Below are 12,475 nucleotides of genomic sequence, written 5' to 3'. Positions count from 1 at the left end.
ACATCAGGGAGATCAGACCCTACCTGTCTGAGCTTGCAGCACAACTCCTGGTTCAGGCTCTCGTTATATCACGCATCGACTACTGCAACTCCTTACTGGCAGGCCTCCCTGCATGTACACTTAAACCTCTGTAGATGATCCAGAATGCGGCAGCACGTCTGGTCTTCAATCAGCCCAAAGCAGCACATGTCACCCTGCTGTTCATCTCCCTCCACTGGCTCCCAGTTGCTGCCCGCATCAAATTCAAAACCCTGACACTTACTTACAAAACAGCAACTAAAATGGATCCTGCCTACCTGAACTCCCTCATTCAGGTCTACACTCCCTCCCGCCCACTATGCTCTGACAATGAAAGGCACCTGGTACCACAACAGGACCCTAAGTCACTAGCTAGACTCTTTTCCTCTGTAGTTCCCCGGTGGTGGAACGAGTTACCAAACTCTGTTCGATCTGCAGAGTCCCTCTCAATCTTTAAGAAAAGACTAAAGACCCAGTTCTTTCACGAACACTTCTGCACTTAATAGGTAGAGAAAAAACAAGAAAACCAAAAAAACATGCTTCTATGCACTTTAATCATTGCCTTGTTGCACTGCCTGTTGGCATCTACGTCCTATCGGGCCCAAACTTAAGCTTTATGGCACTTACTTGTGTTGTTGTCTCCTGACTAGATCCCTGCTTGTGTTGTATCAGTCTCATATGTACGTCGCTTTGGATAAAAGCGTCCACTAAATGAAAAATGTAAACGTAAATGTAAATTCATGACATCAGGCCTTAATATGTTATCAAATATCTTCAACACATTATCATCTTACTCCCACAGCTTCCACTCTACAAGCACAAATTATACATCAGAATGTAGACAAATGTGACCTCTGTCATCCAATGTTACTTCTATTAAAATAGGACTCACACTTTTTGAATAAATCACCCAAAAGGGCAGAGAGCGCTGTCCAAGTCTCATTGACTCCAATGTTATCTGAGCTGTGAATCTCCTTGTCAAAAATAGAGATGATGTTGATATATAAATTGTCATGACTCCTTTATTTTAAAATATAAGGACACATATCATACATCAGTATCACCATTGAAATCCCAGGTCGCTCAAACTGTTTTTTTTTTTTTTATGTGACTTTTAGTTTTTTAGTTATAAGAAGTTTTTTGGTGCCTAAATTTGGCTTAGGGGCATTGGAAATGAATGGATGTGCTTGTCTTACCCCTGCCACAGGGGTGCACTGTCCCCATAGCAACCTGGGTGCTGTGCTGTGAAGCTATTTTTAGTTGTGTTTGAAAGATTCATTCCACCCAAATACTACTTTCTATCCAACTTTCCAACCATTATATAACGTCTTATAATTTTAAAGGACACACATGCACACACAAATACATGCACTGTCTTCATTACCTCTCCCCTCCTCTTCCTCCTCCTTCTCTTCTTCCTCCTCCTGCTCCTTTTCCTCATCTCTCCTAAAAGTGCTTATAGTTCAGCTCTTGTCAGGGCTTAGACCTCAGCTGTTGTTTTATCTTTATTTCAACCTCACCTTCTTCTCAATACACGTAAGCTCATACAAGTTCTTGCTCTAAAACTCTTATTTGAACTCCTTTCATTGCTCAGTCTATATTTTGCATCCTTCACCCCTTCCCACTTTTCCAACTATTCATACTGCTTCAGTTGCCTTTTCATGCATTTTAAACTCTTATGTATTGATTTATACTCCATTCAAACCATAAAATGTTCCACATCTTTCATACATTAAGAGCTTCATTCAACTTTTATACACCATTCATACTTTTTGAAAATATTCAACACAGTTGATTAAGATTTCCTAATTTGACCCCAGAAATCCAGTTTAGTATTAAAGCATTCACATGCTATTTCTTCAGAAATTGCCTTTATAGTTTTTAATAATGTCATATAGTTAATCAAATCACCAAAGATGTCAATAAACAGGAAGTTCATTTATATTCTGACTCATTTGCATCGAATCATTCCATATAAGTGCAACATCAGATCTGTCCAGCAGGTGTCGCCACTTCATTATCCTCTCATTAAAGCTTTGAGGTTTACCAGTCAGTTGTGTGTAAACTGGGTTCATTACTGGAGGCTTCAGGACATCTACAGAAAGAACCACATGCACTCTGATATTTGGCACTCAGTGGTCCAGAGGAAGTAATGACCAATGAGAGTGAGGGACTCCCATCCTTCTTCTAACAGTCAATCCTTTTTACATTTTTATCATTTGTTAGAGAATTCTGCTCTCTGTAAATGAGAGGCCGGCAGTCAAGACAAGACAATCAAGCATTCGAGGACAGTGGCTCACAAAGGGACGTGGTACAAACTCTCATATAACTGATCAGGTACATGTGCAATTAGAAATCAATTCATTAATCATTAAATTAACAAACAACCAGAAGTAGACAAACAAAGTAGTGCAACAATCAACAGAGTGCTGAAAGGTTAAAGAGGCTCAAGTGTTGAGGTGTTTACAGAGGAGCTGAGTTTTCAGATGTTCCTTGAATGCACCATGGGAGTCAGCAGAAATATGATGGTTCTCAGTGAGAGTTTGGTGGAGACAAAAGTAATGAAGATGACAACTGAATATCTTTACTAGAATAAGGAAACACGGGGAGTTACTAAGTTTGAATAATTAGTAATTTTAGATCACAAAAGATGTGAGAGAATAAATGCATTTTTCATCTTGTTGTTCAGTATCACAGCCAGCAGCAGTAAATAATACAGTGAACAGAGACTGTGTGCAGTTTTTATCCTCCAACATTTGATCTGAGTGTCTAAATCCTGAGTCTGGACATTTATCCACATCATGGACACTTCTTTCTGTTGACAATCCCAAAATGCAATCTGTCACATCTTATAGATCAGACACTGCTCACTACTGAGTGTCTGTTATGTAGGAAGTAGTGAATGAGGGGAGGAGGAGAGATTTCAGTCAGAGAGAAAAGCAGAAACTAAATGATCCGACACTCTCAGGACAAATGAAGTGGCTTTTTATTAGCAGCAACTGAAACAATTTCCCTCCACATTTGAAATTCAAAACAGTTTTATTATCAAGTTTCAAACAGGTTTTTCAGGATGAGGCAGGTTTTATTCTGCTACCAGCTACACACACAGATCTGTTGGAAAGATTAAAATGATTCACTGAAAACCTGCTTCTACTCAGTTCCACTCAAGCCACTACAATCGGTCTGATGTCGCCTTCAGATAAAACTGATCAGGTCATCAGATCAGGCAGCTGAAACCTGGGCTTCATCTTACAGGCAGCATTTTTTCACATGTTGACTTCATGATTTGAAAGTGTTTAACATCTGACATCATAACAGGATATAAAAGACAGAAAATCACATAAAGCCTGATAATAAAATGAATGATCTCAGAGAAAGTTAGAGGTCATAAAAGGTCGTCATATTCAAGTGCAGCCACAAAGAATCTGATGCTGCTGGATGAAAAGTCAGAAGATTAAAGTTCTTCCAGTTCTTCCTGAGGAGAACATGAATGTGTGAACCAGATTTCATGGTAACTTCACTGGAGTCTCATTGTAGCTAAAACATCAGAGAGTCCAAACATACACAAGAATCCAAGCAGTTTAAGTTTGATCAGAATCCTCTGATACAGTTATTGATTTATTGATCAGCAGAAGAACCTGAAACTAGAAAACAAACATGACCTGATCAAAGATGGATCCTCTGAGAAAAACACTCACTGTGTCCCAAATCCAGACTCATTCTGCACATCACAGTGTTCAGTCTGCAGTCAGTAGACAACACATGAAGCCGACTACAGCTGAAAAACCCACCGTATGTAGTCTGCACACTGTCTGCTTTAGTAAACTGAATTTAGTCTCAAACCTGCTCTGAGTGAGTGTGCAGTAGGTTATGGATTTAGGATGCAGTGATGTTAAAAAGTTCCTTAATGATAGTTGAGTGAAGACTCTTCACAGGAGACAATCTTTTGTCAATCTTCTGTATTATTATTATCATTACAAATAATGCACACTGAATACTCGGGACTTTTGTGTTGTGAATCATGTGACCCAAAACCACAAACGAAATCACAGTCATAAATGAAGCATCTGTCCACAGCAGATGGGGATCATATTAATATAGTGTAAGTATAGAGAAACACAGTCAGAGGTTCATCTCAACTCTCATTTATTTCATATTAAACATCAACTGTGTCTCCAGAAATAAAAACACAGAAATTATTACAATGAACTGCAGTTTGTTGTACAATAAATAAAAGCAACTTTATTTATCCAGCACATTTGATACGCAGGACAATTCAACATACTTCACAGAAAATAAAATAAAAAGAATATTTTAGCGAGAAGAACAATTAAACTTATTAAAACACTACTGTGAGGGTTATAAAATAACTATTAAAACAATCAAATTAAAACAAATTAAAAGCATGTAAACTGAATATTAAAACTATGTAGACACACATGCATATATATCAGAATTTTTAACATTTGGTTTGAGATAAAGAGGAAGAACTGAAACACGTCCTGCTTCAGACTGAGAGAGAGGAGGAGGTGCTGCAGAGTTTTGTGTCTCTACTAGCTGAGAGAGGTCCAAGTTACAGTAAAGAAGGTCATTAACAGTGTTCTCTTTCTATTTTGACTTTTCTTCTCTTGGTTACACCTGAGCCAGAAGATGATAATGCTCAAAAGTCAATTAAACCTGAAATGAAGCATCAACTTTTCATACAGGATATAAAGAGTCAGACTGTGAACTTCCTGTTTGTAAAGTAATGATCTGATGTACAAATATTCAGACAGTTTGTTCTCTCAGGCTGCATCACTGATGGATTTTAAAACCTACTTTGCTTTTGAAGTCTGTCGTTACTCTTTAAGGCCTCTGGGTTACCACATGGATGGTTGCCATGGTACCAATCTCAGGTGTAGTTTCTCTGTGACTGGTACTCTAAGATCAGACAACAGGATGAACAACAGCAACAGATCCTGGTCAACAACTTTTAGATTCATTTCTACAGAAAGAGCAAACAACCATGAATCCAGCAAATACTGCAAAAAAAGAGAGCTATAAGAGTTGGTTTTGCACTCAAATATGTTCCCAACACAATCCAATCTGTCTGACATACATTCAAAAATAATTTATCATCACTTATCCATTCAATAAACGTGTTCAACTCTTTCAACAGAAAGAGCAAATAACCATGAAACCAAGCACATGTACATTTCCCAAACAGTGTGTTCAGACTCTGCTGCATAAATGTGTAAAAATCATTACATTACAGTAAGAAAAGCTTGATGGAAGGAGAACCGTAAGAGTTGGTTTTGCACTTAAAGAATAATATGTTTCAAACACAATCCAATCTGTCTGAGATACATTCAAAAATAATTTATCATCACTTATCCATTCAATCACTGTGTTCAACTCTGTGTTTAACACTGAATTTGATAAACTGTAGCTGTCATCATGTATGTTGTTGACTGTATACATGGAAATATGGGCCTCCTTTAAAATAAGAAGTAATTCAATAGATGTGTGTTCAGAGCAGACCACAGAGCAAAATGACAGTATTAACAGTCGTCTCCTTGTGTGTTTGACAGACAGCTGAAAATATTCAGAGTAGATAACTGACTCACAGAATAGGAAATATGGAGGATGCATTTGAAAAAAGATGGACTTTGTATGTTGTAAGATTATAATTTTTTATATTTATTCACTCTTTACTGATAAGAGCTGCTGATGAAAACCCAACATTTCTGCTGCTGCTGCTGCTGCTTCACATTAAAAGTTTTCCAACTACAAGCCTGCAGGATTCTTTTATTGTGAAGCAGCTATAGGAAATGTGGTGTATTCATCACTGAGTTAGCAAAGCTGAAAATAGAGTGAAATCTGTAATCAGATACAAATACAAATACTAGGCCCTCTGCACATCCTTAGTGTTATGTTTCAGACATCTATTGGTCACCTGCGTTTTCAGCAGGAGGGAGAGATGAATTTTTCTTACTTCTTCTATAGATCATGAAGATCACAAAACCAACAAAACCTGAGACCAGTCTGCTGTGGGAGAACCTACCAGCAGCTGAAAGTTCCAGACAACACAGCTCCCAGGATCCTCTGAGCACACAAACCCTCCACCATGATAAGGTGGCAATTAAAGGAGTCACATGATGGGTAGAAGTGTTACACTGATGAGTCCATTTCATATTTACATTTCAGACATCTGTTGGTCACCTGCTTCCTCAGCAGGAGGGAGGGATGAATTTTTCTTACTTCTTCTATAGATCATGAAGATCACAAACCCAACAACAACAATCACACCTGCAGCAACTGACAGACCAACTGACAGTCCTACACGTCCTCTCATGTTTCCATCCTTGTCTCCTTCATCCTTGTCTCCTTCAGTCCGGGTGTTTCCAGCTGTGTGACCTGCAGAGCAGAAACAGGTGTGAGGTATCAGCTGTCAGGTAGGTGATGACTGAAGAACTCTTCAAACTCATGTCAGACATTATCTACTGAACTCTCATCACATCACTCATCTCACCATCAACACCTTTATAAACACAAACAGCTGATCTGTGATGAAGCAGCTGCGCTTCAAACTCACCTGAGTCTTCAACCTTTAGGTTGATGGTGGTGTTTATGAGCTCTGTGCTGTTCACAGAAACATGACATTTGTATGTTCCAGTGTCATTGATGGTGACGTTCTTCAGAATCACAGAAACGTCTCCGTCCTTCATTTCTGGATCTCTCAGCTGCACTCGACCATGAAAAGATGGATGCTGGTAGGATTCATATGGTCGGTTCTCTCTGACGAAGAAGACATAACCATCTGTCTCCGGCTCAGGTCTGCTCCACTCTAGCACTGTGATGGCTTCATCTCTGGGACTCTGACACTGAAGACTCACATCATCTCCAGACTTTACTTTTATCTCTGAAAGATTTCAACAAAAACAAAGTTAGTGATACTTTCATCGTTACATTAAAGTAATCATTGAATATAAACTGTCAGTGTCAAAGCAGGAGACAAATATGATTGGTTCTCTTAATTACAACTTAGTATATCTTAATTACAACTTAGTATATATCGTAAATATTATCGTATATAATACAAAAAAGTTTTCTTGTAATTATCATTTATTTGGTCATAATTATGAATGTAATACGATGGGTGTACATTAGGGTATGGATGGTCACTACTAATGTCTGTGATGAACAGTAGTGAATCTGAAGCAGTTAGTATTTATAGTTTAAACATTTCAAACTTTACATAATTAAAAATGTTTTCATTGGACAAAACTAACAGTTATGTTTAAATTTCAGGTGTGAGGTGTTGTTCACTAAAGTGTGATGAGCTGAGTTTAGCTGCTAAAAAGTTTCTTTAATCAATCATTAATCTTTGAAATTAGTGGGAGAAATATTCAATATTTATTTTTTATTTATTCATTTTTCCATGAGTGGATCATTACCTACGGGTTAATATACATTTATTTCCTTCTAACATTTATTGTGAAAATCTATCATATGTCAACTTTAGATATTAATTCTAGTATCAGATTTATATAAATTTAAATAAAATGTAAAATATCTCTTAGAGAAACATCAGGAAAAAATCAATACAGTTTTGGTTCCAGTAAAGTTATTTTTGCACTCAGACTCTATATGTGTATATATGTGTGCACACATGTGCATATGAAAGAAATAAGAGAGATGAACATACACAACTGTTTATTTTAGGCGTCTGATAAAAAAACAAAAAAAGTTTCTACTGAAGTTAAAACTGAACCTACGGCCTTGTTTTAGACACTCATGCAGCCAGCAGTGGACTGTTCCTACTTTACATAACTAACAAGTAAAAAACAAACAAAAACATCCAAATGCTTCAAATAATAACTGTGCATTTAACAGCAGTGACTCTGAAGACAACAGAGAGCAGCAGATTGAATGTAAGAGGTTCCTGCAGACTCTATTTCTCTGATTAGTGTCTTCAGGTTAGGCAAACCCATTTTTGCTAACTTTGGGGCTACCTCTCTTCACTTGTCCAGCAGTTGGGGAAACAACAGACGCGACTTTTCTTGGTCGAAAAAGAAAAAAAACTCCACAATCATCAGTTCAGGGTTGGTTAACGCTAAAATAATACCGTCAGCAGAATCAGATAACCTGCACATACATCTATAGAAAAGATTTCAAATTACAGCACAACAGGTGGGTATACCAACATTTACTTTGGCGTCTCACAGCACGATGCTGGCTGGTCCCAGAGACCAGAAACAGCCAATCACACACATGTATATATATATATAATGTAAATATATACACACACACAAACACACAGAACGTACCTTCAGCGTTAGATGCCAAAAGAAATAACGTGAAAACAGTTATAAAGTACAATGCAGCCATGGCGGCAAAGAAAGCCGGCGTTTCTCTTGTGTACGTGTCCTTAAGCCAAGCATTTCAAACGTAAGACGTAACTGCGGCCTCATGGGCGGTCACCAAGGCTGCCGTTTTTGTAGTTTTAGGACTGTTGGCTCTGATCTAAAATCTCGCCCAGGGCACCGACATACTCGGGTTCAGAGTTAACTGAACATTCAAGTAATGAACAGTTTCCTCATTCTGGTCAATATTTTGTACAATTAATTTCATTTTCCTTAATTAAAAATTTGAACCTATAACAATTCTTCTCACTTAGAATATATTTGACACATTTTTACTGTAAATTTCTTTCTTTCTTTTAATATTATTTAGGATTACTTAATTTTTTGTGTATAATTTTGACTGTACTGCACCACAACACCAAGCTACTCGGCAATAAACCTGATTCTGATTCTGAACTGTTTAAACTAGTCTGAGATGAAAAAATGCTCTTTGCAGATTGTTAAAACTCTTCCTTTCTCTGCTGTTATGAGATCTTTGTGACCTCACCTCCAGTTTGATCAGAGCCAGCAGTCCATCACATCCATCCAGGTCTCCACTCCTTCACCCCCACCAGTGTCCAGAGTCCATCGGGGGGATTATTCCTCGTACCTCATGGTAAAATGATGAAGTCATGTCTCTAATCTCCCTAATCTCTCTAACACTCCTCACATATCTCTTTAACTTTCCCTGTTGTACACAATACATCAAATAATTTAATTTAATCTCTCTTTAAACCTTCAGTTCAGTCTCTGCTGGTTGAAATATTTCTAGGTAGGTAAACAATAAAGTACATAGACTTTAGTATAATAACCATAAAGGTCTGATCTGTCTTTGTGTCCCTTATAAGCAAATGCACAATACACATCCTACCCTGTGATGAATATCAGTACTTGCCTCATGGCGCTTCCTGCAGACCAGCATTAACACTGTGTGTTGCCAGAGTGACACACTTGAAGTTCCTCCTCCTCCCACTTTACATGTTAAAAAGTGAAATTTACTGTGGCTATAAAGACCAAAGATTTACATGAACTTGTTTCGGAAGTACAAGCTCAACATACATACTACAGAAAAATGTAAGACAACCAAAACACCTGAAACCATAGATAGACATGAGCCTGTAGATGTCATACTAGCCCTCACACTGATGCTCTAATATGAATGTAACTCATATCCCAATGCAACACGTCATGCTGAATATCATCCATCATAGATTGCCTTTATGGGGTCCACATGCAAAACCATTACAAGTATGTCTAAAAAAATCTTTACAGACATACATAAAATAAGACAATTCCAATAACAACGGTTGTAAACAACCATTTCAACAGCTGAATGAAGTGAACTGATGTGAAGGTATAAAAAAGCACATTAAGACAATGTACTGCAATCTGTAGAATATTAGAAATTATTGTTGTTTTGTTGTTCTGTTGTTTTCAGAAGCAGAAATTAAAGGAATGAAAACAGAATATTGATTTGATTTTAATTTCAAACAAAAAGGCATTTTTAGTTTTCCTGGTTAGAAACAATAGATAACATTTATGAAGGATATGATTTTCCTTCTCGTCTTTGTAAAACTGAACATAAAACAGTGAATATGAACTGTAGCACACAGGAATACAAAGGTGTACTTGTTCCACACAAGAGGTGGATCTGTAAAATGGTATTTGAACGTATTTTCTATCAGTAATAAAGTGTACTACTGTTATTATTGAAATAAGCGTCTCTCTCTCATCGCCTCTGGGGTGCTGAAAGATGTACAGCAGCAGCTACTTTTCATCTGTTTTCTTATTCTTATTATTCATATTCTTATTAATAAGAATAATACTAAATAAAAGATAAATCAAGTGCTGCCGTTTCTTACCATTACAACGAAAAATGTCTTCTATTTACATTTTTTCACTTTTTTCACATTGGTGTTCTGCCATTCGCCCGATGCCATATATGGATCATCATATATGATGGACATCACAGGGGGAGGTGAGAAATACCTGAGCAGGTGGTACGTTCAGTCAGGTGAGGCTGAGCAGGTGGAAGATAGGAGGAGAGCTGTGGATGTTTTCTTCAATTAAATAAAATTTCCCAGAGTTCATTTCAGCCTCTTATGAATCAATATTTTTGTTAATGAATGCTGCCTTTCTGCACCAACCTGCTTCTTCAACATCTGCTTTAAAAGTTTTCAGTGCCAAGCTGCATCTTCTGTCCTCCATATATCAAACTGCACTGTAATACAGATCCTGGTGAGTTGCTCTCTGCTCACATCTGGTGGTTCACAATGAAAACTGTTTGTCCTGTTTGCATGGTGAATCATTCACATACATGATGCCATAAAACATACATGATGTTCATCGTGTTGTTTGTCATTTTCATTTCTTCTTTCTTTGCAGGCTAAATGTCTAAAAACACTCCAGGATGATTTTCAGCTCACCTGCTTCATCTCTTCCTCTCCACTTTTGTGTTGTTGTTGATGGTTTAATAAACCTTCTGATGGTTCATCTCTGTGTCTCATAAACTAAACTAGGTGAGTTTATTTCTGCCATCTGCTGGAGAGAAAACCACACAGGTCTCACCTACAAAGAGGAAGTGGGAGGGTTTAACTACGTGCAGTGACTGATGTCTTGATGGTTTACAGTTCTGCTGTCATCAAATTGAGTTAATATTTTGTGATTTAAAATGACATGTTAATTTAATGTTGATTTAGTGTCTGTGAATATTGTGCTCACTGACTTCATCAAACTGATTATCATAGGAAACATTATAAACAAACAGTTACGTAATGAACTCTATCAACTGCAGATGCTCTAAGTATGAAAATAGCTGATAATTTTTTACGAAAAGCTGAACTGATTGTGACACTATAAAATTTAAAAGTTATATAAAAGTATATAAAAAAGTTAACAATGCTGTCAGAAAAATATTTCACAACAAAGAACTTAGATTGTAAACTTAGCTAATTATTCTTTGGTACATGACTTCAGAGTTCAGATACTAATAATCAATTCAAACAATAAAGATTGCTGGTTCTTCCTGTGACATCAGTGTAATAATCCCCAAGGACAGTGGAGTTTACTGGTGTGAGTCCAGAGAGGGAGCAACCAGTAACAGCATCAACATCACTGTCACTGGTAAGATCAGACTGTGGAGTTAGTATTGATGAAGCTGAGTGTAAATGATGAAATGCTGTAGTTTGTCTCTGTGTTGAGGTGGATCAGTGATCTTGCAGAGTCCTGTCCTCCCTGTGATGGAGGGAGATGATGTCACTCTGCACTGTAAAACAAAGACCTCCAACCTTCCAGCTGATTTCTATAAAGATGGCTCCCTCATCAGGATGTCTGATGAAGGCCTCTACAAGTGTAACAGCAGCAGTCAGTTCACTTCTGAACTGAACAGATGTGTCATCGTTCTGAAGTGAAGCTCAACTCAGATTTCAAGTCCTTCATGAATGAAAAACAGCAAGAGGAGCCGAAACGCTTCCCTGTGGAACTCCACATGTTCTAGTTTGACTTGTACATCAAATGTGTTGAAGTTACAGAGAAGACAGGAAACATCTTTGTATTTCTGCTGCTGTCTGTCTCTGTTTAAAGCTGCAGATCTATGAAGAAAAACATGCCATTATTTTCAGCCATGTTATGTTACAAACCTGTTTTCTTAAAATTGGTGAAATGATGTGCAGAGAAATTTCACATTTATTGATGTATCTATCTCTATCATTTGTTTTGTTTAAAATACCCTCTCTAGGGCTAAACAGAGTCAAAACGAAGTAAAGGCCAAACAGCAAAAGAGGCCTAAAAATAGAAAAAGCCGAACAGGCAAAAAGGGCCCGGAAGCAAAAAAGAAAAACAAGCAAAAAGAAAAAGCCCCGATACCTCTCTGGCCTCCACATTTATATCATTTGTCTTAAAACATCTACATTTCAAAATCCATATATGTTTAACATCTACAGCATCAGCAAACTATATAATATTTGCTCACATTGCACAACATAATTCTTAGAACTAACAATATATCTAACAATATAAGATATTTTTTAACATGTCTTCACGGATAAAGATCAATGATGTAGCGTGTCTGCATC

General features: G+C 37.3%; 1 protein-coding gene across 1 annotated transcript; it reads right to left on the bottom strand.

The window, feature by feature from the left end:
• Positions 1-6,128: 6,128 nt before the first annotated feature.
• LOC122974278 lies at positions 6,129-8,388 on the bottom strand. The gene is made up of 3 exons (XM_044342302.1): positions 8,328-8,388; positions 6,593-6,919; positions 6,129-6,414 (listed from the first exon to the last, which is right to left on the bottom strand). The coding sequence occupies exons 1-3, from the start codon at positions 8,386-8,388 to the stop codon at positions 6,194-6,196; spliced, it is 609 nt and encodes a 202-aa protein (XP_044198237.1). The 3' UTR covers positions 6,129-6,193.
• Positions 8,389-12,475: the final 4,087 nt, after the last annotated feature.

This window comes from Thunnus albacares, chromosome 22 (genome assembly GCF_914725855.1).
Source record: "Thunnus albacares chromosome 22, fThuAlb1.1, whole genome shotgun sequence".
NCBI classification, from domain to species: Eukaryota; Metazoa; Chordata; class Actinopteri; order Scombriformes; family Scombridae; genus Thunnus; species Thunnus albacares.
The sequence above is the reverse complement of the archived record's forward strand: the minus strand, read 5'-3'. Positions and strand labels throughout refer to the sequence as shown.

Excerpts from the sequence above, each read along its gene's own strand:
- LOC122974278 (XM_044342302.1), bottom strand. The coding sequence starts at position 8,388 with ATGGCTGCATTGTACTTTATAACTGTTTTCACGTTATTTCTTTTGGCA. Across the intron at positions 6,920-8,327 it reads TTTGGCATCTAACGCTGAAG|AGATAAAAGTAAAGTCTGGA; the intron begins GTACGTTCTGTG and ends GAAATCTTTCAG. Across the intron at positions 6,415-6,592 it reads CCTAAAGGTTGAAGACTCAG|GTCACACAGCTGGAAACACC; the intron begins GTGAGTTTGAAG and ends TCTGCTCTGCAG.